We start from the raw sequence: 27054 nt of genomic DNA, 5'->3' as shown, positions 1-27054 counted from the left end.
TTGCGATGCGCACTCGTCACATCCTCGCATCCTTCTCAGATGCGCATCAAATTCATGGTCAGCTTCGGCGTCAGCGTCTGGCCACCACCTTCAACGCGCAAGCAGCCAAATGATTTTATTTAACACTGCTTGAATCCCCATTTGAAACAACTCCTCTTTTGCGACTCAATCACCGTCCACGCCCCGAGTGAAGTGAGGTGAGCTTGCTTCGTGACTCGACGAAAACACAGCCTCCTCGTAAACTCCGTCAGCAATCATTGAAAGTTCTCACAAGTTCTTGGTAATCACTCCGCCTACCGTCTTCCGTCCGCTTAGCTCCGGGACGAATCTCATCACTGAGCAAATTAATCTGACCCATAACATCCCGGAGGTGAATCATCTTCTACCGCATCCCGCGGAGCCTCTCAACCATAATCTCATGAAACTAATATATTCAAACTTTCAGTCTTGGACCCCGTTACAACTGTGCCCCAACATCTTATTCCCGCTACATTGAGACCTGAAGCCACCATGGGTGAATACATACTCAACGAAGTCGCTCTCGACACCCTCAAACCCGCCTTCATCCCGTCTTCCGAGCCAGAGTCCTCCAAAACAGCAGCTCTCATCCAAGCCCTCGACCTCCTCCCTCACGTTGAAGGCGGCTACTTCAGTCAGACCGACGAGGACACCAAAACCATCCCCTCGCCCTACCCCCTGAACCCGTTATCTGGAGAGCCTGCCTCTCAGGCCGTGCCGTCTCGTCCTGGCTTCGACCCTGCAGTTCGCCGCCTGTCGACCTCCATCTTCTACTTCCTCACGCACCGCAGTCCCCTGGGCCGATTCCACCGCAACCGCAGCCGGATCATTCACACGCTGCACCGCGGGCGTGGGCGCTACGTGCTGCTCCACCCCGATGGCCGAGTCGAGTCCTTCATCGTCGGCCATGCAGTCGAACGCGGCGAGCGGCTGCAGTGGGTCGTCGAAGGGGGCGTATGGAAGGCCAGTTACCTGCTCGACACCGAAGAGAACATGGCCGCGGGAGGTGCTCAGGAACCCGACGGTCTTCTCATCTCAGAAACGGTGGTGCCTGGGTTTGAGTACGCCGACCATGAATTCCTCTCTGAGCGCCGCCTAGGGGAGCTTGTGCCCGAGAGCAAAGCCATGTCTTTGGGCTGGCTTGCGAGAAAGAGCGAAAACGCAGAGGAGCTGACGGACAGCTCCGAGGAATCCGATGCGCCAGAGGTCAACTCTGGAGAGACGGTAGAGATTGGGGAGACGGTCGAGCTCAGAGTCGGGAAAGCGGAAGAGGAAATGTGACTCAGTATTGGGATGAATGCCTGGCACGGGATCATCATCCCCTTGGACAACACATAGAAAAGAAGTTTGAGAAAGTAAGACGGACAAGGCGACATACAGTTAGTCGCAAGGGACCAACCCTAAGAATAAAAGCAGAGTGTGTTTCTTGATTGTGTCTGCAGAATCTAGAATAATATCGTCCGTTTCTAATCATGCATGTCATTTAACATTATGGGTATTCATTCTCGCTCAGGGTATCATGGGTATGAATGTCCAAAAACCAACTGCCATGGCATGCTTAGCGCTTCTCGCACTCTTGGTTTTCCGTCTGCTGGGGATGATGCCAACTCGCACATCGTGGCTCCTTCATCCCTTCGCCATGTGCACAGCTCCTCTTATTATCATGTGGTCGGGGCGATTGTCGACCCCAACGATGGGTATATTTGCTCAAGACAATGCCACAGGGGCTATGGGTCCTTCGCCGGGGAAGGGCTTGCGTCCAGTCACAACGTAAATGGGTAGATATGCGTGGATCCGGGTGTCGATAAGGTCTCGCCGCACGTCGACGAGTGACACCTAAGAAGCTCGATCAGTTATTTTTCCAAATAAAAGGGGTTGTTCAATCCTTTCTCTGCCTCACCTCTATTTGCGCCGGGGTTCTCCCAAAGACTCGGTTGAAGAGCGTAAAGGAGAAGCCGCTCAGTCCTGTTAAAAAATTCCTCTCCCACATCTTGCCCAGCTCTTTCAGACGTTCGTCCTTGGGCCAACCGTTCATAGGCATCTTGAAGATGCGCTCTTGGATATCAACGAAACCAACCTCCTCGTATATTTTTCGTAGCGTGGCGGCAAGGACGACGGGACGGTCCATGGCGTCCGAGGCGACTCTCAAGTCATGAAACCACCGAGCCAGGGGGCTTTCCGGGTCGAGGGTGTCGTCGTCGCAGGCCACAATGGCATCGTACTCCTGGGATTCGAAATAGCCGCCGGGGTTGAGCGACTCGAAAGCCTGCTCTGCGACTTGCTCCTGGAAAGACGACCAGCAGCCCGCCGTGATCCGGGTGTGAATGTAATCGAATTTATCGGTGTAGTCCCATGGCTGCGAGCTACAGGAGGGAGTCAGCAACGGCAGGACACTGGCCAGAAACGTAGCAGGATATGGGGTGACATACGAGTCTTCAACATAAAAGCTAACATTTGGGGGTACCTTCCGAGGCTGTATTGGAGAGAGATCAGTTGCAATAATCTCGGACTGGGGAAACTCGTCGCCCATCTTGATTGCCCAGTCACCCAGCCCGGTAGCGATGTCGAGGACGAGACGAGGCGGGTTCCGTTTCGATAAGGGGGCAAAGAAGAGTCGTCCACCAAAGAGTTTCATGAGGGCATCGTTTTGGAGCTCCAGTCGATCCCGTTCCAGCTGGTCGTTGGGGAAGGCATACGCTGAAGTGAAGGTCAGTTTCGGAGGGCGGTGTCTCCCAATGGGGCAGCGGGCAAAACTCACAGCCTGCTCTGTACGCATGGTACGTTCGACCGAATTCTTCAGGGAAGTCTTGGACACTGTCTGTCAAGGATTCTGAGTCCCTGCTAGATATGATCAGTCAAGGGTTCGAAGCGTCAGGTCTGGATGGGTGTTCTTACTTGTCCTGTGCATCGGACTGTATGGGTGAAATCAACAGTCAGTAAAAGCCCCTTTGGCATGTACAAGACGAGGTGTGGACGGCGGTGACGGCTGAGCGAGACAGCTGATGAGAGAGGAGAAGGAATGAGAACACACATCGGGCTCAATAAAACTATTTTGGGCAGAGTTTGCAGCTGAGCAGTTGAAGGTAAACTGAAAGTTATTCATGTTGGATGGCGACGAGTTGGACATGTCGTCCGAGTCGTTGGACGGAAGAGGTGGCCTCGACATGATCTCTTTGGCTGGTGGAAATGCGGAGCAATCACGGAAGCGGTAGAAGCGGCAGAAGCAATAGAAGCAGTAGACGCAGCAGACGCACAGAATCCACAGATTCGAATGACCTAGCCCATTGGACAGAAGCGTCAGGATGCTGATGCAAGCGAAGCAAGCGACCCGTCAGAATGGTAACGCAGAGGCCACCACCCCACACACAAGGGAATTGGGTGGTCTCGTAATATGAGAATATGAGGGGGTGAACCAAAGGTGCGGGATATGGGAATGCCGTTCGGAAAAGCGGTTGAGAAAAGTTGCCCAAGGACGAAAGCCGTTAGAGTCGGGAAGGTCAGGTCAGGGGGGGGGGGGGCGAGAGAGAAAATAATGCGAGTCGCCCAAAGAGACAAAGTCTAGGGGGAGGAAGCGAGTGGAAAGGCGGCAGATGGCGAGCTTATGTGCGGTGTGGACAGGTGTGGATATGGATCGGCGAAGTGAGGGAGAGAAGACAGTGGGCGTGGTGGTGGTGCGGCCGTTGCAGGGAGTTTCCGAATGAGGATTGTTGATGAGCGAGTAAGTGAGTATTGGAGGTGATCCGGGCGATCTAAGCAGAGGGACAGATGGCTTTAAGAAAGAAAAAGAAAAGAAGCAAAAGGACGAGGAGTCGGTTTGCCAAGTACGGGAACCGGGTAGCCTTGGCCGAGGAGCGCGGGAGATGAAGACGGAGATGGGGAAGACGGAGGCAACGAACGACGATGGAGATGGAGATGGAGATGATACTCGACTGGGGAAGCGAAAAGGGGAGTTTCCCGCCTCAAAGAGTTTAATAACAAGTGCAGACAGAGACAAGACGAGACAAGATCATCAATACAGGATCAAAACAGGATCAAGAAAGACGGCAACTCAGTCGAACAGGACCCAGCAGTCTGGGACGGGTATCTGACTCGGCTTTCTAGCCCAGCCCAGCCAGGCCTGGTGCGCCCCGTCTTTAAGCAACCTGGTCTCTGGGTCGTGTTTGGGGGGTCCCATTTTGGGTCTGGGTGCCGTACCCTCCTGGCCAGTGGCCGCTCCGAATTTCTATGACCCAGCCTGTCGGTGTCGGATATTTGAGGGCGTGTGTGTGCGAGGTGAGACAGCGAGGCGGCCGTGATAATTAGTGGGCGGCAGGGACGGGGAGGATGATGATGCCTGTCTCGGAGCAAGCCAAGCAACAAGCAACACGCCTCCGTGCCCGCGTGCCAGTTTGTCTGTCCGACTGCTCGGTCGACCAAAAAGGAAGCCGCAGAGTCGAAGATGGGAATCAAGGGGAGGGCTCGTGGTGGTCGGGTCGTGGAGCGCTACGGGAGAAGCGGGAATCGCTGTTCGTCCACCAACAACCACCTAAGTTACACGCACGCCGCGCGCGCACCACGCAGACACCCCAGGCGGCCGGGGCTTTTTGGTGCGGGCGAGACCTATTCCCAAACTCGGCGACGTGCGTCAGCTCAGAGGCAAGGGTCCCTCGACTCCCTCCCAAGCACCGAGCAGGGCCCGGCGGGACGGGATTGAATTAGAGGGTGTGTGTCTCTCTCTCTCTTTCTCTCTCTCTTTCTCTCTCTCTTTCTCTCTCTCCTTCTTCCCTTTTAGCCCTTCTATCGGCTTTGGCTAGGACCGCATGGTTGGGAACTGTTCGTGGTGTGTAAGTTGCGTGTTGCTGCGCAATGTTATTAGTGTCTGCGTGGTGCGTTATGGCGCGTGCGAGATGAGATGGCGAGAGCCAGCGCCCTAGCCCGCACTCTATAACCGAGTCCAGGTCCCCAATGTCAAAGACCAGACAGGAAAACACCTAGGCCAACTCACAGACCAGCCTCCTTCTTCGCTCACAAGAAATCCGCCCGCTCAGAGGCGTCCCAGCGACTCGGGTAGGCTAAAACAAGGGACTGGGGCCGGGATCCGGTGGTTTGGGTCGGGAAGCGCAGCCCGTTCCCGGAGGCTTGGAAATTGACGGCACCGGGGAGATCTGGGACACTTTTGTTCTGGGAGGGGGGGAGGGGTGTGAGACAAGAACAGGCAAAAGGAAAAAAAAGAAAAAAAGAAAAAAAAGAAAAGAAAAAAAGGACGCGGGTGGGTGACGGCCGATTGGATGCCCGGTTGGGGGGGTTTTTGTTTGATCTGAACCAGAGGGAAGGGACAAGTAAATGCTTTGTGCGGCGTGGGTTACACGTTACGCTGTGCTGTGTGTGGACGGAGAAAATGCCACCCGGCGATCTTCCACCAAACCAGGCAAGGGAAAAGGGGGGGGTGTGGGAAATTGCAGTGCAATGCGAGAATGCAAGACCGTAAGAAAGATAGAAAAAAGGCACACGGCAAAACCCGCACTCTGCAAAAGGCTGGTGCAGGGAGGGCATGGGGCAAGGAACCGACTGCACGGGATTGGGTGACATACAAGGGCGGCCGTGGCTTTTGCTCCGAGACTTTAGGTTGTGTGGGAGGTGAGATGGATGGGGATGGCGTCTGGGGAATACAAAAGAGGGGGAAAGAGAGCGCGAGGGAGAGAGAGAGAGGGAGGGAGAAACACGCCGAGCCTTAGAAGACGGGACGGCAGTCGATCGATCATTGCATCAATTCTGTCTTGAACCGAGACCCCAGGGCCAGAGAAGCAACAACTCACTCATCATCCTCCCGAAACGCCAGGCTAAAGATACCTACCTACCGACCTCCCTATGCAACCCTAGCAACTAGTTGCCGAACTTCTTCTTCGTAGCCTTCCTTTTAGGTGTCTGTGCCCCCCGGCTTCCTTAGCCCAGCTAGCTTTGTGTTAGTTGGCGACGTCAGAGTGTATGCACAACGGACAGGCTGCGTACCTGGATGCTACGTGGTGATTGCGGTGTCTCACGCGGCTGGGAAGAAGCCATGGCATGCCGTGCATGAGCCGAACTGGACACGGACCTTTTGGCTCACACGCCCGTCTGCGGATACATATCCTACTATCCACGTATGTGTTGTGCTCCTCTCTCTTCCTATCTGTCTGCCTGTCATTTATCTTCAGCAGGGGCGCCATCCTATGAAGTTAATTTAGTACAGGCTCGGTACTGCCAAGCTCCAAATAATGCCGGGCCTAGGTGGCTTCGAGGGGCCGGTAGTATCTACGTAGTATTCCGTAACAAGAACTCGAACTCTGTTCCTTCTTGATAGCGAATAGTCCCCCTCCAACCCTAAAGCGACTCCCGCTAATGCACCACTTCATGTATATCTCGAGCCGCTATACCGGCCTCCCGTCTCTTTTCTCCAACCCGACGACATGGGGCCTCGGAGGGGTCGGTGTTTGATAGTTTCAAAGCCCCTCCGATGCTTCCGCCAGAAGACGCATGCGCCGATTAAGAGAAGAACAATAAGACAAAAAAGTACCGGCGCAGTTCCCAATACGCACACAGCGGTGCATCAATCGACTCCCGGCCGCTTTAGCTCCCTTGCCGGGTGATTTCCAGGTCCATTCCGAGCCCTGGCCTTGCCTTTTCCGCACCCTTCCCGTCACCACAGTTAACCAGGGTCTCTCCCTCAACCGTACACACCACGGCCCCCAACACCCCCAAACGTCAAAGCCTCATGCGCCGGGGAAGGGAAAAAAAAAAAGTAGTCAATTTCTCTTTGATGCTTTGGCGTTGGGACGACGTTCGTGCCCTGGGCTGGATTTCGTCAGGTCCTCCCCCATTGTCGGTACTGACGCCAAGAGCGCCAATTGCCTCTTTAGCCGGCAAGTAGACATGGAGGCAAGGGGAGTGGCACGAGAAGCCAGGGGTTGCTTGGCAGCGGTGGGTGCTGACCGTAGCAGAAGCCTAACTTAGAGGCCTAGAGACCTTGTTTGCATTGGGGCCGAAGCAGGCCAAGACGCCGTTGCTCTTTGCGCGTTACTTTTTCCCCATTCTCGCAAAGCGCCTTCGTTTTCTTCCTCCCGAGTTCTTCTCCCGCTTCCCCTGCCTTGTGTGCTCCACGGGAAGCTCTCCCAGGTTCACCGCTGTGACGGAAGCAGTTGACGCGCAGCCAGAACTGGACTTCACGGTGGAGGAGTCAACTTGGCCCGTGGCTTGGCCCGTGGCGTGGCCCGCCAGCCTGGGACCGGGCTTGGTGTGTGGTGTGGTGCGCTGTCCGTCCCAGCGTGCAAGCGGTCATGTCCAGGCTACCTGGCGTCCTAAGTACAGCCCGCTCTATTCGCATCCAGTACGCGCTACAAGCCTCGCTGTGGACGCCGGCGCATGCTAGCATTCTACGGGCGGGATTATGCCATTCCGGTCTTGTGGGTACACCACATTCACTGTCCCTAGGTACCTCCCTAGGTCCTAGGTAGACAGTCTGTAGCACTGGAGCACGGCGGAACAGACGGCCAGAGCATCCGGGCCGGGCTAGCAGCACCTCCCTTCAACTCCATGCCGATCCAAGGCCATTCCCATCATCATTTCCGTTGATTAGTGGCGTCTCGTCCAAACGAGACGATTTCGTGTATAAACCCATTCCCAGCTGTCCCGGCGGGACGGACGATGTGCAGGGGTGGCCGAGGACAATTACCGACCATCTGGGTCTGTCTCGGGATCACCATGATCCCCAACACAGCTCAGCGTCGTATCATGCTGCTTGCTCCCCTGCGCTCGTTTGGTCAGCTTCATTACCGACAGAAGGTGATCGGACCGAGCAGCGTACATACCATACGTAGTAGTATTATTTATGGCACGTCCATGCATGTGCTGTGCAATACCCATGCCCCGTGCCATGCGGAATCTCTTATCTCGGGCTCGTGGGGAGGCCAACCTCGTCTCGAAGCGCGTCTCATCTCATTCTGAGCCTCGGTCTCGCGTGTGGAGAGAGAGAGAGAGAGTTATTCATCCCTCCCGAGGCCCTTGATCCTTGCCGCTTCCATGTTGTAGATGGAGTGATGCTGCTTGAAAGGTAACGTAACCTCTCCATTGCCTCGGGTTATTTTCTCCGAGAGAGAGAGAGAGAGATATGCCGGAACGTGCCCGATTCTCTTCCACATCCCATTCCCACATCCCATTCCCACATCCCGTCCTCACATCCCATCCCGTCACATCCACTCCGCTGGGTCCGCCCATGCCTCGGACCCGGCACCCTGGATGCATGCTTTGCTAACTAGCCACCCCTCTCTCCCTTTCGTCTGTAGCATCCCGCTCCTCCGCCAGCAAACGCACGTTGCAGTGTCTTTGAGGTACCTACGCTTGAGCAACGCAGGGCGCGAGAGTGGAGGATTAGTGGATGTTATTATTAGTGGGTGTTATTAGTGGATGTTAGTGGATGTTAGGAGTGGAGGCGTCCTTGGGTTGTTCCCCGCGCTCAAGTCGCACCGCACACGCACCTCACCAACCTAAGCCAGCTCTACTCCTCCGTACGACCAGCCCATTTACACCCGTATCCACCTCCTCATCCACAGCGCGCTCGCTCGGGCTGTTGCTCCGTCGAGATGCTACTGTACCATGCCCACGGCAATCATTTAGCACGACACTGCGCTCTTTGTCACTCGATTCCAGCGCGCAACTGGACTGGACCGCCTCTATTACGGAGCGAGACCCCAACAGCGTCCCTTACATCGTTCGTACCTGAGCCACTTCCTAGCTCTTGGCTCCCTCCTGACTCTCCGCCTGGCTCTCCTCCAACCTGGTTCCTGGCTCCTGGCTCCTCCAACGCGCCGGGTCTAATTAGTAAAGGCCGTCGGATCTAAACCGTCGTATCGCCGCTTGAGGCCCTCTCTGGCTTGTCTGCTAGCATCCTGCCCCTCCACTGTCTCTCTTTCCTTGCCTTCTATGGCCTGACTTTGCCTTCTGTCTCCTCTCCGCTCACGCCCAAACCCTTCGATGCCCTCCCTAATTTGCCCCCTTTCCCTCACATTGGACGTTTCCACAATTGCATTGCGTCGTCGTCGGCGTTAACCTTTCCCCTAAATTAAAACGGCTCGTCTGTGAACCACGATCGACAGCATGGGAAAGTCGGGCAGGCAAAAAAGCAATCTGTCTGGGGGCCCATCTAACCGAAAAAAGCCACTCCGTTGATGTTCAGGGTTGCCAAAAAGCAAGCAACAGGCTACACAGAATTGTTACCTAACAGCCGGCTCAAACGCCTGCTTGCGGATAGCGAATAGCGAATAGCGAATAGCGAATAGCATCGCTTACGAATGACATTACCTGTGTAGTACGGAGTATCTAGTCCGTAGAAAGTCGGTATTCAGGCCACGCCTCCCTCTGTGATGCCACGGAAATATCCGTTGTCTATAATAAACGCTACTGTGATGCACTTTCGCCCGGTTCCCCATGTGGCTGCGTCGTTAGTAGGATTTCTCAGCCATATGCACCTTTCACCAGTTGAGAAGGCAAGCAAGCAGCCGCAGTGAAGTGTCTCTGAGGCAATCCCTTGAATCATCTCGTATGGCAATGCCACACCACGACTCCCGGGACTAGTGAATTGATCGTCGTACAGTCTCAGCCAGTCAGTATCGGTCTCTCAAAACATAGCCAGCGACTTCTAGCCTCCGTGCTTGTACAGTGAGTAGAATCACGCAGAGAAACTCCAATTTCAGCCCAAGTTGGAACCCGATATGATATTATTCGTTCACATTATAGTCCTATCCAAATTGGATTCTAACTCGAGTGCTCGCCGCCTTGGGGCCTGCGCCCACGTCGGCATCCAGACTTCTCGAGCCTACCTATATCCAGGTTTTTTTTTTAACAGTACTCCTACATCAGCGGCGTTTCCCTCCTCATTCTTCGGGGGTATAATTCATCTCATCTAATTCACCGCCAAACGTGACAAAAGAAAAGTTATATGCTGAAATGAGAGAACGTTTCAAGTCATAACCCCATTCATTCACTCACTCCCCCTTCGAGAATTAGTATCCAGGAAAGGGGCTCGCCACTCCGCTGCCAGGGACGCTATCGTTGCTCGACATGAATGTCTGGTCAATCCGGAAGATCCAATCCATCTTGTCGCGCTCGCTCCGCGCCGCAAAGAGCCACGTGTTGTCCGTACCATATATGGCAAATACAGCTGATTGCATTCGTTCGCTGAGACGCTGGAGTCCGGGACCATCCCCATGCGAGCCTCCCCCGCCCGTGCCCGTCCAGATGGTGGAGATGACGCGACCCGACCCTGTACGCCGGTGGCCCGGTGTGAAATCAGCTCCCGCATTCTGGCCTTGCGGAGCATCATAGTCATCTGGACCGTGCAGGAGACCCAGCACTCCAGGCTGACTATCGACACGCGAATTTCGCAAGCTCACCAGCGCAACCTCGTCACCATCTGTGGCAGAATGGATGTGAAGGTACGGCCTTCTCAACTCCACAAACCGTTTAACCCACCGCGTCGAATCGCTGTTTGGTATCAACAGGTACCCTCCCTTCAACACCTTGGGGTTCTTGGGCACCCTAATAATGGTTGTAATTAGAGTGGGCGGCGGCGGCAAGTCGCTCGTCACACCATTCGTAGGTGGCGCCGTGTTTGCTGGGCTCAGGATGCTGACCAGCGGATCTGGATACTTCTTCCAGAGTTTGAGGCACCTCCCAAGAAGATCCGTCGTTTCTTCGTCATATTCAGGCTTAGGCTGTACCTCCTCCACTTTGATGGTGTCTTCCTCCTCGGCTATCTCAGTTACTCCATCTGCTCCCTCAGCTTCCCCATCCAAAAATTCATCTTCGTCGAGAGGGGCTTGGGAAGTGTCAGGAGTATCGATGAGGAGGTCATCGTCATCCGGGATGATGGGCTTCAGCTCCGGAGAGGGTTCGGGTACAGGTTCATCCTGGGCAGACTTGTCGTTGGTGCCATCCAGTCCAAGTTTCGAGAGAACTGTCTGAGTTGCCCCCATCTCTGCCATTCGCTTCTTCTTCTTGCGCGCCAGGATAAAATCACCAACCAAGGACACTCCGCGAGGAGTCCAGGTGGTCAAGTTCTCCTCTCCCTTGACATAATCATGCTGGCTATTCATCCTCCACAGATCACCGATTCTCTTGATGGGGGCAGGTCGCATGGTCAGCGTGAAAATGCCGGTCGATGACCGCACAAACCTAACATTTTGAAAGAGGGACGAAAAGACCGAGGTTTGGCGCACAAAGGATCTCGACATGATCTGGACGCAGACCTTCTGTGAGAACTTCATTGGCTCAGCCAGCTTCTCTGAACTGATCTCCCAAGAAATTGTCATCTGGACACGATACTTGTCCGCAGTCACCCGGTCGAGTAGAAGCGAGTTGTGCATACTCGAGTCCCACTGGGCGAATATGGCAATGTTCCGGGTACCGTTGGCATTCTCACGAAAGACTGGACTCGAAGACAGCTTGAGCGTAAGATCGGGGTCATTGGAAGCCATATCAGGGGTCTTTCCAGCGGAGTCCACCAGTCGAATCTTCCCGACACGGACAGCAGAGACGTCTCCCCAGGGCAGGGCTTCGCCCGAACTGTGGGAAATGTTGATGCCGATTCTTCTTTGCAGGCCTTGATGCAGTTGGAATGTCCCAGTATCCAGCTCGCTGGTCTGCGTCACCTCCACAGCAGCGTACTCGCCCACCTCATTAAGCTCCATGATCTGAACACGGGAGAGCAGATCATGCTTTTCCTGCGTGAAAAACTGCGACTCATTGATCCGAGTTCCCTTGGGGTCGTTCTTCATCGGCACCGCATCCCTCATGTCGTCCCAGCTAAGAAGTTTGTCCAAATGCATCGTCGACACCTTGGCAAAAATAGCCACTCTCAGTGTAACATCCTGGGGCGCAAAGAGGGGAACACTCATGCTATGAACGCTCTCGAATCGGATGGGCCCCTCGTCGAAATCTTTGATCATCTGTGTGGTAGTGATACCATCCTCTTCGGAAATGCCAGGAATGAAGAGTTGGGCGTGCACCTCACTGCCTTCTCGCTCGGCAAAACCAATCAGCTCATGCATGACGACGTTGAATTTCAAGGTGTTCGTTGGTGCACGTGCATGCGATGGCTCCAAGGAGAGCTTGATAATACCGACAACGTGGGACGTGTACGGGGAGAGAACATCCAACGTGGAATCCTGAACCCGGCTCTCGAAGACTGCCTTCAGCGGCACGTCAACCTCGCCCACCAAGGTGTACGAAGGCATGCAGGTTTCAACAAACGGGTTGTCGAGACTCAGGTGCTGTGCGTATTCCGGCTGGTCGAGATACTGGTGCATCTGCCGCATCTGTCGAACTCGATCTTGCAACTTCTCCAGGCTCCAGAGGTGAACCACGTTATTTCTATAGTCGACCACCCGAATGCCAATGCACGGCTTTTGGGCTTCTTCTAGCGCGATGTCGTCTCCCTCTCCTGTGAGGCCGTTCAGAACCATGTCGTACGACGAGCACAGGACATGTCCAATATCCACCACAGTGAATTGAAACACGACGCTCTCATCCAGTTCGTTACTCATAATCTGCGCCTCCTTGACGATAGCAGCGTTCTGGAGAACGGTCTCTGCCATCTTGACAAAGTGCCGGCTCCGCCATATCTTGACAGTTCGCTTCGCCTGCTCGATTTCTTCGTCGGAGAGCTTCGGGCTCATCTTCGGTCTATTCAGCGGATCCATTTTCTCAATCTTCTCCTCGTATTGTTTCCGTTGAACAACGAGTTGTTTTTGCATATCCTCCTTCAACTCCTGCAAAGCTGCCTCCATCTTGACTTTCTCCTTTTTGATCTCCTCAATCTCCACATTGGCTACTTCCGCATTCTTGAGCTGACCTTGGTATTCCTCCTTTTGCCTCTCTAGCTGACTTTGGAGCTCTTCTCGGACTTCTCTTAGTCTGTCGTCGGGTTCGCCATGCTTGGGTGTTGAGGGCATTGTAAGTGCCGTGTCCAGGGACAAGTTGTCGAGGGTACCAGTTGACAGGTACTTATCCCTGATCGGATAGGAGGTCACGGACTCCGAGTCTTCTCCGTCTTCTCGACCATTCACACGCTCGGCTCTAGCCCTCTGGACCTCTTCAAACAGTGCGTTCAGCTCTTCATCCGTAAGACTTGTAAAGTTCTGATCCGTGCCAAGAATTGCGCCAGCCGCTTCTCGTCTCGCCAGAGACCAGTCTGAGTCCCTGCCGGTGCGTGAGAAAAGTGCTGGGGATTCCGGCCGTGACAAGTCACCAATTTCCGACACCCTACTAAAGGATCTCTCGTGGCCTGGGCGTGGGCTAGGCGAGGGCGATGATCGATCAAGGGCCTGCAGTTGGCTTGCCGTAATTGAGTGTCGCAGCAAGCTCCCGCCAACCTCTGCTCGTTCGGCTCGAGCCTCCGTCGGGTGGTTGAATCGGAAGATGTGGAAGTCTCCCAGAATGACTCGGTATCCGGAATGCAACTGCTTTGGTTCAGTGACGCGCCTTCCGTTGACCATAACCGATGCTCCTTCCTGAGGAACGAGCATCACAGTGCCATCGGCGGCGTTCTCAAAGGCGCAGTGGTCGTGTAGAATCCTCGTGCCGTTCAGTCGAATGTTGGCTTGATGGTCTGCATTGGTGTCAACGTTGCCGACAGTGGTCGTTCCTGGCTTTAGGTTGTACACAAGACACTCGGCAAGCAACGGATCGTCGGACAAGTTGACCAAATGGGGCATCTTCTTCGGGGTATGCAAGCCAACAAAACCCTTTTCAATGCTGATGCCGAGCTCTTCCAGGGCAGCCTCACGCTCCTTGTGGATCTCTTCAGTCTTGAGAAGCTTTTCCTCCCAAGTTTGGTTGAGATCTGTGAGCAGCTTCTCGCTTTGGCTTAATTGCTCAGCGATTTCTGCCTTTGAGACCTTCTTCACAACACCATCTGAGCTAGTGATGCTGACCATTTGCTGCTCGAGAGGCGTACCCTCTGCATACACCTCCTCGGGAGGGACTGCAGCACCGCCCACGCCACCAGGCGTACCACCCCCCAGCTTGCTTCTCAGGAGTGACAACTCTTCCTTGAGCTCTCGGATCATCCGGGCATTGGCATCTTCATTAACCACGGCGTGGTTCTTGATGCGTTTCGCAGAGTCGGCATATCGAAGGGTGCTCAGAGTTTCGTCGTAGTTGATGTCAGCGGGACTAATGGCTGCAATCATGGCCGTCATACTGTTTCCACCCAGAGAGTCCTTGAGCAACCAAGTTAAAATACTGTCTCGGTATGGGACTTGGCCGCCACCCTTCTTCTTCTTTCCTCCCGTTGACAAATCAGCGAGAGCGGCGATGACACGACCGAGGGTCGACAGAGATCGGTTGATTTCGGCACCCTCCTTCAATCGAGCACCTGTTGCACCAGTCGACGTAGCTCTTTCAGAACCAGCCAAATCGACCAGACTGATCTTGGCAACCTTCTCCATCGCCATCTTCGTCTCCGCATCGTACTTCTTCTGTGTCAACATGAGGGTAAAGACAGCATGACTTCGACTGGATGTTTCATTCATGTTGGTTGCGGCGACGGTTCGGGCCTTGTTTCCTTCGTCCATCAAGTGCTCGATTTCTTGAAAACCGCTCACCACGAGCTTAGCAAGATCCTCGACGTATGGTCCGGTCGAAGGGTGCTCTCGAACCTTCAGGTTGCCCTTGGTAGACGGGTTGAGAAGATCGCGCACTCGCTCGTTGTAAATTTCGAGATAGGAGACCTCCACGGTGCATTTGGTTGCCTTGTCCTGTTGGATCTCGTTTATCCTCCTGAACATATCTTGACAAATCATTGGGATGATGCCAACTTCCTTGCCATAACCCATCATGGAGTATGACTTTCCGGAACCTGTCTGGCCGTAGGCGAAGATACAGTTGTTGTAGCCCTGAAACGCATTTTCCAACAGAGGTTGACCAAGGTCGTCGAAAAGGTCGGATTGGCCAGCATAGTTGGAGTCGGCTTTGTTGAAGGACCAGTACGACCTGTCGAACGCAAACGCCTTGGGGGTATTGTCTTTCACGCCCTTGTTGTCAGGTGTTGTAAGAACCGTCTGGTTCCCTTTCATAGAAATGATCTGCTTCGCTCCTCGGTCGATTTCTGCTCCCAATTAGCCAAGCTGCCTGGCAGCCGGAATTCCTGTCGGGATAACCTACCTCTCCCGTTGAAGGGTCGCACTCTCACCACCACCTTAATGTTACCTCCACCTGCGGGCGCCATAGCTGCGGATTGGTCCAAGGGGACCTCGCTTGGTCCCCTCTCGATGAGAGCTTCGACGTAGGCAATGCGCGGGGCTCGGCAGTTTCAAATAGTCCGGCGAAGCTTTCGGCTGCGGAAAACGGGAGTATCGAGGAGACCTAGTTGCAATCCCGAGACGTCACTTCCATCAAGGCTCGCAGCGCATCCTCCCGTCGGCGTGATCTCCCGTTGGGGTTGTACGGTCGTCTGTCCCCCCTGGCCCGGGCGTCTGGTCTCGGGGTGGTATCCAGAAATGACGACACCGTGTCGCCGCTTGGAGCGTAGCAGCGGTCTGCAGGTTTCGGCCGTCGTAGTCGTCGATTCTCGGGCAAGACTCAGGGCGACAGCACCGGTACAGCTTGCCAGAGGTCCGTAATCGGGGTCGGCGCAAGCAGAAGCTGTGCTGTTGTCGGGCGCAGGTGGCTGCTGTCAACAAATTTCGCAGGTTGACGCGGTCGCGCTGCTGCTGCACTTGCTGGGTCTCGTGCAGGCCTGGTTTGATTGGCAGTTTATGCTGGTAAGGGGAGAGCCGGGAGTTCACGTGCATGTGACGTACCCCGTTGCCCAATCGGGAGCCGAGCATTAAAGTAGCCGCAGCTGATGTCCAGCATATTCCAGCCTGTTCTGTTCTCCAAGCTCGTGAACATCTTCTTTATTACTAGTATTAGGTAGATAATGCGCGTGCACGCTCTGCTATTCTAGATGTCAGTTGTTTTGCGTGTTTCATGGCTTGTCTCCTAGCACCTCTGGCAGCTGTCACGACCTTAGCCTGCTCCCACGCCCCTTAGCGCACTGGCTCTGTGGATCTAGGATGCTGATGAACCCCAACGCAACAACACCAGCTTGGGGTTCGCTTCTCCTTGAAATCGAAGGTCAGGTCATTACATTGCACATTTAGATGGCTTGAATCTCAATTGGGCATTTACAAGAGGCGGACTTTTCCTCCCCGGCTTAAATCAGAGCGTGGTGAAGCCTGAAGGATCTAGGCGTTGAACGCTGTATGTTCATTCATCCAGCCTCTGCCGTACGGTTCGGGCCTTCGCATTAATCAGGTGTTTGGGATGATTAGCTAGACGAAATTCCGATAATGTCGGGATTCATCCACATGGTTGCAGCGCCAACAAATCCTATTCAACAAGCCTAGTCATAGGAGAGTCATATGTGTAGAAATCACCCCAATTGTCCATGGGAATGCCCCCGTTCTTAGCCACACAGACGTTAGTCCCCCCCAACGTGTGGCAGCTGAAAATAGCCCAACGAATGTATGTCTCAGAACTGAGTCTCAGCCCCGATAGCCTTCCATCGTACAACTTGCCCTCCATTACAGGTAGGGTGCTCGCTACGTCATGCCAGGCAAATGGAAGCCGGTGTGATGGTCCAGACGGCCAACGGGACTTCCTTCCAATCAGGTGTCACTGTACGAAATCCTCCACGAATTAGAACTGGCTCTAACTAGGGAACTTGGTCAGCAGGGCTAGTCCGACAGTTGGCATCAACTCCATATTATGGGGACCATGTCCAACAGTATGAGGCGCAGAAAGGCACGATAGTGTCCATATGACTTGCATGAGCCCCATGCGCCATCTCATAGTGAGTTCAAACAATACCAGAAGCGAGATCCGTACATATTTAGCCACGGCCATGTTCCCGTCCTTACTCGCCATCGCATAGACCGTTATCCCTGCTATCCGCAGATCGACAACCCGCATGTCACCTAGGGTGGCAAAAGGGTATCACACCCCGGAGTCAGGGCGACAAATGCACATCCGCGCTTCCCCAGCCCGATGGTACCTCGTGGTAGACAAGGTTCGCTAGACTACGGATGCAAACCGCTCAGATCAATGTTCATTTCTCAACTCGTCGGGAGGGGTTCCAGACCATGACAGATGAGAGACCTTGCATCTGCCACTTCACCGGTTACGGCCGATTTGATCCCGAATTGGTCACACCTGATCTCGAGCATCACCAGGACAATGCAATAGAGGAGCAAAGTCCCCTTCTTTTTGGACACGCGCAATCTCGGGAGGTATCGGTTGATTGACACCATTGGTAGAGTTCAGCTGATTTGGTGTTTGCCACGCTGGCGAGGCGGATGGCGGGTACCACTCGCCAATAATGGGCGACGTCGCTCGCCTCACTTTCACGACGGGGCGTATCGACGGTGGCGTATCGCCAGGGTTCCTGGCCACAATATTCCGGAAATATGGAACGGGCGAGACATATGTGCAGACATGCAGCGCAGCTCACCCATGCGGAGTGGCTTTAGGAAGGTTGTCAGTCTGCAGGAGCGGTGAGCGTGTCACACAGGGGCATATTGGACCGGTGGCATACCTCCTTGCCTCCCTGGATTTGCGCACATTGACATCAAGTGCACACTCTGGGCACATTGTTGGGCCAGGATCATTGCACAGGGCCGTTCTAGATAAATACCCTCCCCCAGTCTCGTCTGTCTGTTCTAGGAATCTCCCAGTTTAGCCCAAATTTTCCCGAGTACATCGCCGGGTGCATTTATGTTGCCATATCTTCGACCATGTCGTCCTCCTCCATGAACAAGTACTGGATTCCACATCTAGACATCCACAGAAAAGTCATTACTCAGGAGCTTCAATACTACCTGGGGCCCGAAGCCACGGTCCGCCCATATACGCTTGAGGTACCACGTCTTTGAGACAGTCTTGAAGTCATTCCTACTCATGCTCGCCGGCTTAGGGAGAAGATGGTTTTCTCATCACTACCCCGGGCTCTTGTCTGACAGATGTGAGCCTCTCCTCTTCGAGTATCATTTCTACGGTAAGTTGACAACGGCACGCTCGTTCCTAGGAACAAATCGACGACATATGCCGAAAGTCCAAGGAGCTATGGGATCGACAAACGGCAGCGAGACTTCAGCAGAATCCCGAAAGGCCCCTGAAGCGACCATTGCATCAACCCGTTGTCGTTTCCAGAGGAGCTGAAGCGCCCAGAAGACGTGAGCCGCGGCGGCATCATCACGATCGTCGCCGCAACGATGATCAATGATCCCCAGTAGACGTTGCAGACCTTCGAACATACTCCTTGGCGATTCAGAGCCATGGCGCGCGTACCGAACATTCCGAAAGTGCACAGATCTCACCTGGGGGGTGGACCAGGAAACAACTCGGCTCCGGAAACCCCGCTCGTTAGAATGTCGTTGGGGCTTGAGGACTGCGGTGAGAGAGACATATGCCGGGGTAGTGCATCTGTGGTGGAGAAGGTGGTGGTGGTGTTGGGCGCTTGACAGCGAGTATAGAGGACGGACAAAGATACCCAATTGACCAGAGTTCGAGTATGGCATCATATTGGTGGACATCTTGTCCAGCGACACGATGCCATCTGGCACCGTTTCAGCCCAACCCATACCATGTGAGTCTGAACACTACCCAAATTGCTTCTTTGTGTCATGGTATATGCATGCGAGGTTGTCCATCTGCAAGGAGAGGCGGTAGTGGAGTTGATTAGTCCGGGTTCCGGGAATGTTCGCATTCCAATTGGATTGCCTGCTGCAGTTCTTGCAAGAAGGGTAGGTGTTTTCAACCGTTCGGCCCACCCGCCGGCGACACTCCGAACGAAAGCTGTTGATTGGGGCCATGTCAACCCGACGCTATGATGGTGCGCGCTGCGAGATGCCGGACACCAAGGTTGCAACCTAACAGGACGACCCGGCGGCTTTTCTGTCGGCCTGGTGGGGTTTCACAGGCTTCGAACGTCGTTTTGTTGTCAGCCCTCGCGTGTAGTCCAGTCGTACAGCAATACTGGGCCGATTTGATGGTCAATTTGAGAAGTCAACAATTTGAGTAGGCTTGCACACCAGTGGCCGTTTCGGGGGTGCGCATAGCTCACGCGCATTCTCGTTGACCAGGTTTGCCAGCATCGACGGATTTCTCGTATGTGCGAATATCCATTGGGCCAGTAGACCAGAGCATCAGTGCTTGGACTAAGACCTGCGCCGTCTCTTGCTGTGCCGTATCTGGGGCATGAGGTGCTTGCTTTGAAGTGATGTAGCCTATCACGTTCACATATTCACCGACACGTGTCTTTTCGGACGTGAGCGATTCCAGGATCAAGTTCACATCCACGAGAACAGTGACATCGGTGCCCAGGGGGTAGAGGTGACCCAAAGAGAGGCAACCTAGTGCGGTTGAATAGGAAGTGACACTGCAGCAAGTCAGTATTTTCCAGTAATGAGAGCGGCATCAGATAGTAGAAGCCAAGGCTATTGGGTCAAGGCCCAGGTTGTCATACCACCCTAGAAATCTGACCTTATCGCCAACCGCTCGAGAGGGGAGGCTTGACAGCAGCTGAAGGCGAGACGGAATCGGGCCTCGCGACATTCTTGGTAGCGACCTTTAAGCGATGACTGGGCGTTTATTACGAGTCCCGTACATGAGGGAGCCGATGCAACCTCGCGGCCTCATGCGCTTGCAAGGACATAAACGCGAAGTGGTTGGGAGGGCGAAGTTCAGGCCGATCGATGTGCCTTCACCTTCACGCAATTTGGTTCCCGTGTTCACACAGTGTGGAACCCCACCAAGGCGTCCATCCAAAGTGGGCAAGTTGCACTTTCCCCGCTACCCTAAACACCATGCCACCAGGCTCACCAGTATCACAAAAACAGTACTTCTACTAATCATGTAGTATACGATGAAATTAAACGATTCACAGGGATTTTATGCCTGCGTGGGTCCGATTTTCGTCTGGATTACGTCTTTTTATTGAAATGGAAAGGTATCCCAACATCAGATCAACTTTGAATCGAGTTGATGAACTCTATGACCACGATATGTTTAAGTTCCCGGATCCGTAAGGTCAAAATATCTGAAGAATCTTTGAATATAGATTTGATTATTTCCTACATGTAGCACGCAACTCGAAGCAAAAAAATGCTAAGATTGCGAACGAGCTTCGCGCCCAGTGGCATACAGACTCCAGAACTTAGTGTTCAACCCACGATCAGTCTCCTACGAATATCCCACACGATGGGACGCTGCGGCGGTCCACCCAGTGATTATCATGTTTACTTAGACCACCAATGCTACTGCTAAATACACACCACCATGCTTACCGGAAATATATGTATTATCGGTGGCACCCTTTGTCATCTCGATGTGACAGTCAGCACAACACAAAAGTTTTTGATTGCAATAATACTTGGGTATACTCTTAACATTAGGTAAAGTATCGGCAATTCTTTGTATCGCTTGCCAAGAGTCTAAGGTGCCTAAACCACGACAAGGTCACAAATCCACATAATGAATCTCGTGGGCTACAATTCGGAGGTAGCCAAACAAAGTGGAGCAGAGCGTGATGGCGACCAATGACCGTTCTGGCCTCCCACTACGTCAAGCGTGAATTGCGAGATTGAGGGGGCTTTCAACAAGTTTCGACATACTCTAGCTTTTCACCACTCCTGCCCTTGCCTCCATCAAGACTCCTTCCATCATGACGTCTGACGCTTCTCCAAAATTTGTGTACAAGATTCTCCCGTCCGCTCCCCCGGAGCCTTTCCCCCAGAAGAACCCTCTGTCGGAGCTTGACCAGAAAGATGGCTTCATACACATGAGTATTGCGGCCCAGGTAGGTAATGGCCAGGCAATACAGGATATGATGAGCTAATAGACGCTAGGTTCCTGGCACATGCGATCGGTTCTTCAAAAACGCGCCGGCTATTTGGGTGGCCAAGCTGAAGTTCGCCGACTTCGCCGATCCTGTTAAGTGGGAGGGCGGATTTCCTCATCTGTACGGTAATTTTGGAGTGGACGATGTTGACTCGGTTGAGAAATTTGAGAAGTCTGAGGGTCAAACATGGGCCAGTGTTCTGGAGACTTCGGCATGGTTAGAGTAGAGGGTAGATATGGTCTGCTGAGCTTTCCATTTGCATGATACGAGTACAGATGGCTTCTAATCTAGAGGCCTAAATCTTTCTCTACCATGCCCTTGCAAATCGGGTGATAGAAATCCTGGTTTTTGGTAAACGTGTCCAACGCAAGCTGCCTATCCACCTTGTTCAGCCCACGGAACAGCGGTCGCACAAACTTCATCCTTCCGACACGCCCCAGCAGGCTGGCTGTGCCCTCATAACATGTTGGATCATGGGCCTTAAGAGCAACAAGGTAGTAGGCCGACAAGATTTCAACGTTCTTTGACCTGACAAAGTCATAGGTTCTACCCAGGAGCTGAGATTTCTCTGGGCTGAGCTTTCCAGCCGCCTGAACCTCTGCCAAAAAGACGAGCTTCTGGTTAGCAGTGAAGGCCTCAACGTCGTTGGGGTTTGGCTCAAAGTCCTGGCTTGAATATTAGCAGCTGCATCCAGCAATTTATGACGATGTACTCACTGGGTCCTTCCACTTGGCTGCTAGTTCGTAGCACATGTTTGCCAATGTGGTGTCGAAATCCGGCTTAGGGGGGAGACCGGGGCTGTAGAATTTGTCGTCCCAATCGATCTCTGACACCTTTTGACGGATCTCGTCGTTTCCTAGACCGTTGAAAAAGTCAAGAAAAGTGTCCTTGAACTCGAATGAATCAAGAGATTTCTCAGACCACTTAGTGAAGTAGTGAGGAATGAACTTGTCAAAGTTCTCGCGTCCAACGAGACGCTCGAGGTAGTAGAGGAAATGGAAACCCTTCTCATATGCCACAGTGCTGTAGACATCCTCGGGATCCAAGCCATCATGTTTGATGATCAACTTGGTGAATTCGTGGTCTTTGCCGAAAAGCTCCACAGAGTCCTCTATTGAGGTGGTTAGTATTGATATTTAGGCCACTTTGGGATACCAACCGAGAGATTGCCATCCGATGATGGAGGAGAAGTCAAACTCTGCGTCACCATGAATAACGGCTTGGATTCGTCGCTCAAGGTACATGGTCCAACCCTCATTCAGCCAGCTAGGGGGAATCAGTATTGAGATCGAGTCGCAAAGGATATGTCACTTACAAGTGCTCCCAGCTTGCATTGGACACCAAGTTACCACTCCAGCTGTGGCTCAGCTCGTGGGCGATAACATCAACATTCTGACGATCTCCACTGATGATAGTTGGTGTCGCGAATGTGTAAATGGGGTTCTCCATGCCTGTGACTGTGATTAACAAGGCCCAAAAACTGGAATTCTGAGCAGCAGGACGCACCTCCGTATGGGAAACTAGGAGGCAAGACCAAGACGTTATAGGCGCCCCATTTGTACGGAAAGACAAGCTTTTCGGCAACCTCCATAAACTTTTCCATGTCTCGCTCAAGCTCCCACTTGCAATCCTCTAGCTCGTTGGGGCCGGTAGCTACTACGCTACGAGGGCCGATAGGAGCAGTTGCAATGTCTCCAGACGCTACGGCGAAGAGATACGAAGGAATTGGAACCTTCTGCTCAAACTTATAGAGCTTCTCAGCTCCAGGCGTGGCGTCGTGGTCACCAACAGGAACACCACTGGCAACCACTGGCAGCGACGAGGTGAGGTTGAAGGTGAAAGTCGACTTGACGTCGGGAGTATCCTGGCAAGGGAAGATGGACCGAGCGTTGATAGCCTGGCATTGCGAGAACATGTAAGGGTGCTTCTTGTTCGACGTCTGGGCCGGGGTGAGCCACTGAAGAGCTGTGCACTTGCTGGTTGTCTGGACATCAATGGCAAGGTTGATGATTTCACCCTTTGCGGCGCCATCCGGGACAGAGATGTGCAGCGGGGCACCAAGGGGAGCGGAATAATCCTTCAACTCCCACTTAGACTTGGCAGAGTTGATGCTGACGGAGGAGATATCTAGGAATCTCGAATCCAAAACGATCTCCTTGCTCTCCTTGTCGGTCTGAGACTCAAGCTGCAGCACGACAGATCCCTTGAGGCACTTGTCCTCGAAGTCGATCTTGAAGTCAGCCGTCGTGTGCCGAGTCCGCCAAGCGCCATAGTTGGACAAGGTGCTGGGATCTCGAGTAGCCATGTTGACAGATGCGAAGCCGCGTCTTAGATTGTTTGTGACGGTGATTTGCGTGGTTCGGAGGGGGAATGGCCTCTTGAGGAATGAGAGCCACGACATGAGTGAGGTCCCCTCTCAGAAAGTTGCCTTCCCCAAATAGTACAGCTGGCTGCTGTCCGACATGAGCCCACGTCATGAAATCCGCTTGGGCGAATGCGATTTGCCAGTTCCCCGCGGGGCCCATCACGTGAGGCAGTGCAAATAGTGCGAACTAACACTGTAGCCAACGTCTGTCTGGCACCTTCCCAAAGCTCTCTAATCGAACTGGCGTCGTCACGATTGAAGGCATCGCAGCTTTTGTCACGCGAGCAGTGGCAACAACACTAGGACAAACCGGAGGAACTTTTTCCTTATCCACAAGAGAAAACTATCAGTCGTATATGACAACCTGGTTTGCCCCTCTCTCACCTTGTGGCTTGACGGTCGGAAATCTGCGCCCCATCCTAATCCGGACGTTGGCCTGGTCTAATAATTAAGCCACAACTCTGCTCGCCGGTGGCCTTGGCCGTTCAAACAAGGAATAGATCTCACGACTTCTAAGAAAAGAATGGGGGCTGTCATCGTATCTGCCAAAAGGAGATTCTGTTTGCTGTCACTCGACCCGATTTGGCCCCGGCTCATCGTTGAGCTCCGTCCGCGTTCCAAAAAAAAAAAAAAACCTCGCAATCTCGCCTCTGCCCCTGCGTTTTGCCCATGAGGCGAGAGAACTCATGTCCGTGATAAACATCATAACGGTGACGGTAATGCCACAATTGAGGACGTTCCCCCGTCGGGACCGAAGATTCCGCCAGAGATGGTCGCGGGCTTGCGCTGGCTTGTAATAGACTGAGCACCTTGTCAAAGCAGTCTGCAGGGTCTTTCAGTTGACCTGAGATACCATTTCCGTAATATCATCATCTAGTCGGCTTTTGCCTAAGGGCTCTTGGATGAGCGCAATGACACTTCCAGGGTTCTGAGACTGCAGCCCCAGTCCTGCAGAAAAATCCTGCAGCGTGGCGTCTAAGCACCGGGGTGATGATGACAGGTGCATCTGTGAACAAAAATCTGTGCAGGATGAAACCTGACGGTGTTGCATCTTTCCCCTAATGCTTTGCCTCCTACATACAGCAAATGCAAGTTGATCAAGTGGAGACTTCGTGCACATGGCAATGCCGGCCCCGTCCAAAGCTCCCGTTTGGCGATTACCGAGGCCCCCGGTGTGCACAACACAGAGTGCTTGCAGAAATATTTCCGCACGCATCTCAACAGATGGAGTCAAGTCTCGTGCATGGCTTTGTCCATGAAACGCTGTTTATACCCCGCAGCTTGTCAGTTGGCTCTCCAGGCTGGGCCACTGCAGAACGGCGGCAATCTTCCCAGGTGGCTGGTTCAGGACAGGGAGGGGGTGCACTTCCCCTTTTCGAGCTGGATCAACATAGAAAAGCATGGCGATGGATAGCGGGTGGCGAACAGCGTACCGGTTTCCAGGTGCCGGTGTACGAGATTCTATGGTGAGGCGACATCACCCCACGAAACTGAAGCGAGCAGGCGCCGCTCGACGGTGGTTACGGTGTGAGTGCGCGGTGGAGATCCCGGCCGTTGGGCTAACGCAGGGGCCGCTAAAAGTTGACGACGGCCTGGACTTTGCCAGGACCCCTGAACTTCCCAGATGCGAGTGATATACGGCATGGTATTATAGCCTTGGAAAAATGGACCCTAGCTTGTTCTCGGCCGGGTGAGGGTTCCAGACCCGGACTTGTAGAGACAACAAGCGGGGTTAGGGAGAACTGGAGGCTAAATGGTTGACGATATGTCGAAGATTGATGACGGATGCACCGAGTCAGTGATAGAGAGGTGCGGTGCGCGTGACCTTGCTTTGTAAGTGTGAAAGAGTCAAGGTCTCATTGCATCGAGGTAACCATGGCACACCCAAACCTTGCGTGCTTGGCTTCACCGCCAGTGCAGATACTGTTTGCGACGCTTTCTCTTCCGGAATAGGCGATCATAACTCATTTGGGCAAATTTCCATCACTGATGCTCCCAAATGATCACAGGGTCTCTGCCTGCGAGGTATTTGATGATCGATGCAACATTAAGAATGGGGGTCCTCATTCTTAGACCAGGCGGCGAGCGCGGTATATCAAGGACAACTAAGAGTTGTATTATGACTATCTGTGATACTACGTAGTAAGTAACAATCAAGATGCCGCACTCGGTACTTGATCCTTGGCTTTATGACGAAATGTCGCACATCTCCATGTCACCGTATCGTATGCGAGATCAATTGCAGGTTGCAGTGCAGGATTTGTTATCGTCAAACGTTGAGTGAATGAGGCTTGTTTCGTTTCCGGAAGCGTAACAAATAAGCAGGTCCCCTCGGCTTCCCCGTTTCAACACCTCGGCAGGTCAGGGTCTCGATCAATTAGCCCTCATTCTTCCAAAAAAATTCTCCGCCTTGCATTTTCCCCCCATCCCGTCTCTTTGGAAGAAGCCACGAGGCAGTCGGTTCCGGGAGGGCGGTTGAGCTCCTGCAGCGCCGTCGTTTGAGGGTACTGTGGGTAGCTTCGCCTCAAGCTCATAGCTCGTCTGGTGCGCGGGGAGATAACTCTAGCTTCCTCTTTTCGCTAGGAACTTGTCTCATAAAAAGCCACCTCGCGTAGGATGTGATGAAATTAAACAACAAAAACAAAAGTGATAGCCCGCGATTCAACCAACTGCCCAAGGTCACCTCCAACCCAAGGCTTACGCGTGGATAGATCAAATGTGACCTAGATTAAGCTGTGATATGTAAGACCGGGTCCGATCCGAATGCTGGGGTCGCATTGATTCTTGCGCTATCGAAATGTCATAGGGTAGGATGCAATTGTCGAAGGTGATGCGGTTGCATTGAATCCTATGATACGGCATTGGTGTAGGCTACAGGGGACGAGGGAGCGAGATGAAGGATTCCATTCCCAACCCCTCTGACGAAGTTCTCTCCCTCCGCCTTCACGTGGATGACAGAAGGGAGTTAGGACTTCCGTGTGTGACAGCTCGGATCAGAAACACCGGCGTCTTGGGAGAAAAGCGCCGGGGCTCAACTGAGAAATGAGACGTGACGGACAGGGGTCAATGGGGGACCAACATGGGTGATCATGGAGACTCCCCGGTGGTGTGCTTATCCTTGGCCGGCTCCATCATCCGGACGACACGACCGAGCAGCAAGGGACCCCGTCAATAAAACACTAAGATATCGCTTGAACGGTAAGGTTATCGGGGTCTGGACAAGGGAGGACCGTCATCGGGCTTGCAAGTCAGAGTCAAGGTCAACCGCGCTCCGCGGCGAAGCTGCGCACGGCCACAGCAAGGGGCAAAATCGGCTTCACGAGAACAGGCGCAGCACCTCAAGAGTCATGGCGAAACAAGACGACTCGGAGATGTGCAGCAGCGCCGGAGCTGCAAAAACGGACATGTATTCAGATCTGGCTGGGCGATGTTTACGATGCACTCACTTTAGGAATCGTGCAGTACTTCTCAGGGTGTGCTGCACCGGCGTCGGGTGTATGGACGCATTGAGCAAGGCTTATTCCCAAACGAAAAAAAAAGGCCCCGATGGGACAGTGCTGATCAGTGACGATCCAATCGCGGCGCCTGAATCGGACACCAGCTGAAAGTTGGTCCGTTCGGATATGGAAGATGTTCCGCGATGCAGCTGGCGCCAAATTCTTGTGAACCTAAAGTGGCCTCGTGGCAGCAGCAGGACAATTGATCACCAGGAGAGGGAGGCAAAGGAGGGGAAAAAGAAACAATGAGACCCATGACGTCGACTAGTGTCAGCATGGGACAA

The 27054-nt window shown here is 53.4% G+C and overlaps 9 protein-coding genes across 9 annotated transcripts; 2 read left to right on the top strand and 7 right to left on the bottom strand.

Annotated features, from left to right (window-relative positions):
* Window positions 1–510: 510 nt before the first annotated feature.
* BGZ61DRAFT_493690 (RmlC-like cupin domain-containing protein) lies at window positions 511–1356 on the top strand (the record flags this gene model as incomplete). Its single annotated transcript, XM_046250680.1, has 2 exons — window positions 511–1145; window positions 1305–1356. The coding sequence occupies 2 exons, from the start codon at window positions 511–513 to the stop codon at window positions 1354–1356; spliced, it is 687 nt and encodes a 228-aa protein (XP_046104709.1).
* A 78-nt stretch (window positions 1357–1434) lies between these two features.
* On the bottom strand, window positions 1435–3224 carry BGZ61DRAFT_451131 (S-adenosyl-L-methionine-dependent methyltransferase). Its single transcript, XM_046245796.1, has 6 exons — window positions 3050–3224; window positions 2914–2930; window positions 2777–2856; window positions 2448–2715; window positions 1919–2381; window positions 1435–1854 (listed from the first exon to the last, which is right to left on the bottom strand). The coding sequence occupies exons 1-6, from the start codon at window positions 3182–3184 to the stop codon at window positions 1726–1728; spliced, it is 1092 nt and encodes a 363-aa protein (XP_046104708.1). The 5' UTR covers window positions 3185–3224; the 3' UTR covers window positions 1435–1725.
* Window positions 3225–4706: 1482 nt separating this feature from the next.
* Window positions 4707–5634, bottom strand: BGZ61DRAFT_235542 (uncharacterized protein). Its single transcript, XM_046238273.1, has one exon. The coding sequence runs from the start codon at window positions 5584–5586 to the stop codon at window positions 5023–5025; it is 564 nt and encodes a 187-aa protein (XP_046104707.1). The 5' UTR covers window positions 5587–5634; the 3' UTR covers window positions 4707–5022.
* A 4107-nt stretch (window positions 5635–9741) lies between these two features.
* BGZ61DRAFT_451124 (uncharacterized protein) lies at window positions 9742–15740 on the bottom strand. Its single transcript, XM_046245795.1, has 2 exons — window positions 15193–15740; window positions 9742–15136 (listed from the first exon to the last, which is right to left on the bottom strand). Exons 1-2 carry the CDS (start codon window positions 15254–15256, stop codon window positions 10032–10034), a joined length of 5169 nt encoding a protein of 1722 aa, XP_046104706.1. The 5' UTR covers window positions 15257–15740; the 3' UTR covers window positions 9742–10031.
* A 2164-nt stretch (window positions 15741–17904) lies between these two features.
* On the bottom strand, window positions 17905–18981 carry BGZ61DRAFT_235525 (uncharacterized protein). The gene has a single exon (XM_046238272.1). It carries the CDS (start codon window positions 18648–18650, stop codon window positions 18060–18062), a length of 591 nt encoding a protein of 196 aa, XP_046104705.1. The 5' UTR covers window positions 18651–18981; the 3' UTR covers window positions 17905–18059.
* BGZ61DRAFT_235519 (CST complex subunit Ten1) lies at window positions 18890–19741 on the bottom strand. The gene is made up of 2 exons (XM_046238271.1): window positions 19535–19741; window positions 18890–19447 (listed from the first exon to the last, which is right to left on the bottom strand). Exons 1-2 carry the CDS (start codon window positions 19621–19623, stop codon window positions 19129–19131), a joined length of 408 nt encoding a protein of 135 aa, XP_046104704.1. The 5' UTR covers window positions 19624–19741; the 3' UTR covers window positions 18890–19128.
* A 902-nt stretch (window positions 19742–20643) lies between these two features.
* Window positions 20644–21200, top strand: BGZ61DRAFT_588118 (uncharacterized protein). Its single transcript, XM_046256511.1, has 2 exons — window positions 20644–20866; window positions 20916–21200. Exons 1-2 carry the CDS (start codon window positions 20732–20734, stop codon window positions 21132–21134), a joined length of 354 nt encoding a protein of 117 aa, XP_046104703.1. The 5' UTR covers window positions 20644–20731; the 3' UTR covers window positions 21135–21200.
* On the bottom strand, window positions 21196–23309 carry BGZ61DRAFT_351893 (peptidase family M1-domain-containing protein; the record flags this gene model as incomplete). Its single annotated transcript, XM_046240374.1, has 5 exons — window positions 21196–21573; window positions 21625–22019; window positions 22068–22174; window positions 22224–22359; window positions 22415–23309. The coding sequence occupies 5 exons, from the start codon at window positions 23307–23309 to the stop codon at window positions 21196–21198; spliced, it is 1911 nt and encodes a 636-aa protein (XP_046104702.1).
* A 2085-nt stretch (window positions 23310–25394) lies between these two features.
* On the bottom strand, window positions 25395–26304 carry BGZ61DRAFT_451114 (uncharacterized protein). Its single transcript, XM_046245794.1, has one exon. The coding sequence runs from the start codon at window positions 25805–25807 to the stop codon at window positions 25658–25660; it is 150 nt and encodes a 49-aa protein (XP_046104701.1). The 5' UTR covers window positions 25808–26304; the 3' UTR covers window positions 25395–25657.
* Between the last annotated feature and the right edge of the window lie 750 nt (window positions 26305–27054).

This window comes from Ilyonectria robusta (genome assembly GCF_021365365.1).
Source record: "Ilyonectria robusta strain PMI_751 chromosome Unknown BGZ61scaffold_9, whole genome shotgun sequence".
Classification (NCBI taxonomy): Eukaryota; Fungi; Ascomycota; class Sordariomycetes; order Hypocreales; family Nectriaceae; genus Ilyonectria; species Ilyonectria robusta.
Note: the sequence above shows the minus strand (reverse complement) of the source record. Positions and strands in the feature narration are given on the sequence as shown.

Coding starts and splice junctions, on each gene's coding strand:
- BGZ61DRAFT_235542 (XM_046238273.1), bottom strand. CDS start 5,586: ATGTCACCCAATCCCGTGCAGTCGGTTCCTTGCCCCATGCCCTCCCTG.
- BGZ61DRAFT_451124 (XM_046245795.1), bottom strand. CDS start 15,256: ATGGCGCCCGCAGGTGGAGGTAACATTAAGGTGGTGGTGAGAGTGCGA. Junction 15,137..15,192: donor GCGACCCTTCAACGGGAGAG/GTAGGTTATCCC, acceptor AATTGGGAGCAG/AAATCGACCGAGGAGCGAAG.
- BGZ61DRAFT_451114 (XM_046245794.1), bottom strand. CDS start 25,807: ATGAGCTTGAGGCGAAGCTACCCACAGTACCCTCAAACGACGGCGCTG.
- BGZ61DRAFT_235525 (XM_046238272.1), bottom strand. CDS start 18,650: ATGGGTTGGGCTGAAACGGTGCCAGATGGCATCGTGTCGCTGGACAAG.
- BGZ61DRAFT_588118 (XM_046256511.1), top strand. CDS start 20,732: ATGACGTCTGACGCTTCTCCAAAATTTGTGTACAAGATTCTCCCGTCC. Junction 20,867..20,915: donor ACATGAGTATTGCGGCCCAG/GTAGGTAATGGC, acceptor AATAGACGCTAG/GTTCCTGGCACATGCGATCG.
- BGZ61DRAFT_235519 (XM_046238271.1), bottom strand. CDS start 19,623: ATGTCGCGAGGCCCGATTCCGTCTCGCCTTCAGCTGCTGTCAAGCCTC. Junction 19,448..19,534: donor AAGGTCAGATTTCTAGGGTG/GTATGACAACCT, acceptor GACTTGCTGCAG/TGTCACTTCCTATTCAACCG.
- BGZ61DRAFT_451131 (XM_046245796.1), bottom strand. CDS start 3,184: ATGTCGAGGCCACCTCTTCCGTCCAACGACTCGGACGACATGTCCAAC. Junction 2,716..2,776: donor CCATGCGTACAGAGCAGGCT/GTGAGTTTTGCC, acceptor CCTTCACTTCAG/CGTATGCCTTCCCCAACGAC. Junction 2,382..2,447: donor AGCTTTTATGTTGAAGACTC/GTATGTCACCCC, acceptor TCCCTCCTGTAG/CTCGCAGCCATGGGACTACA.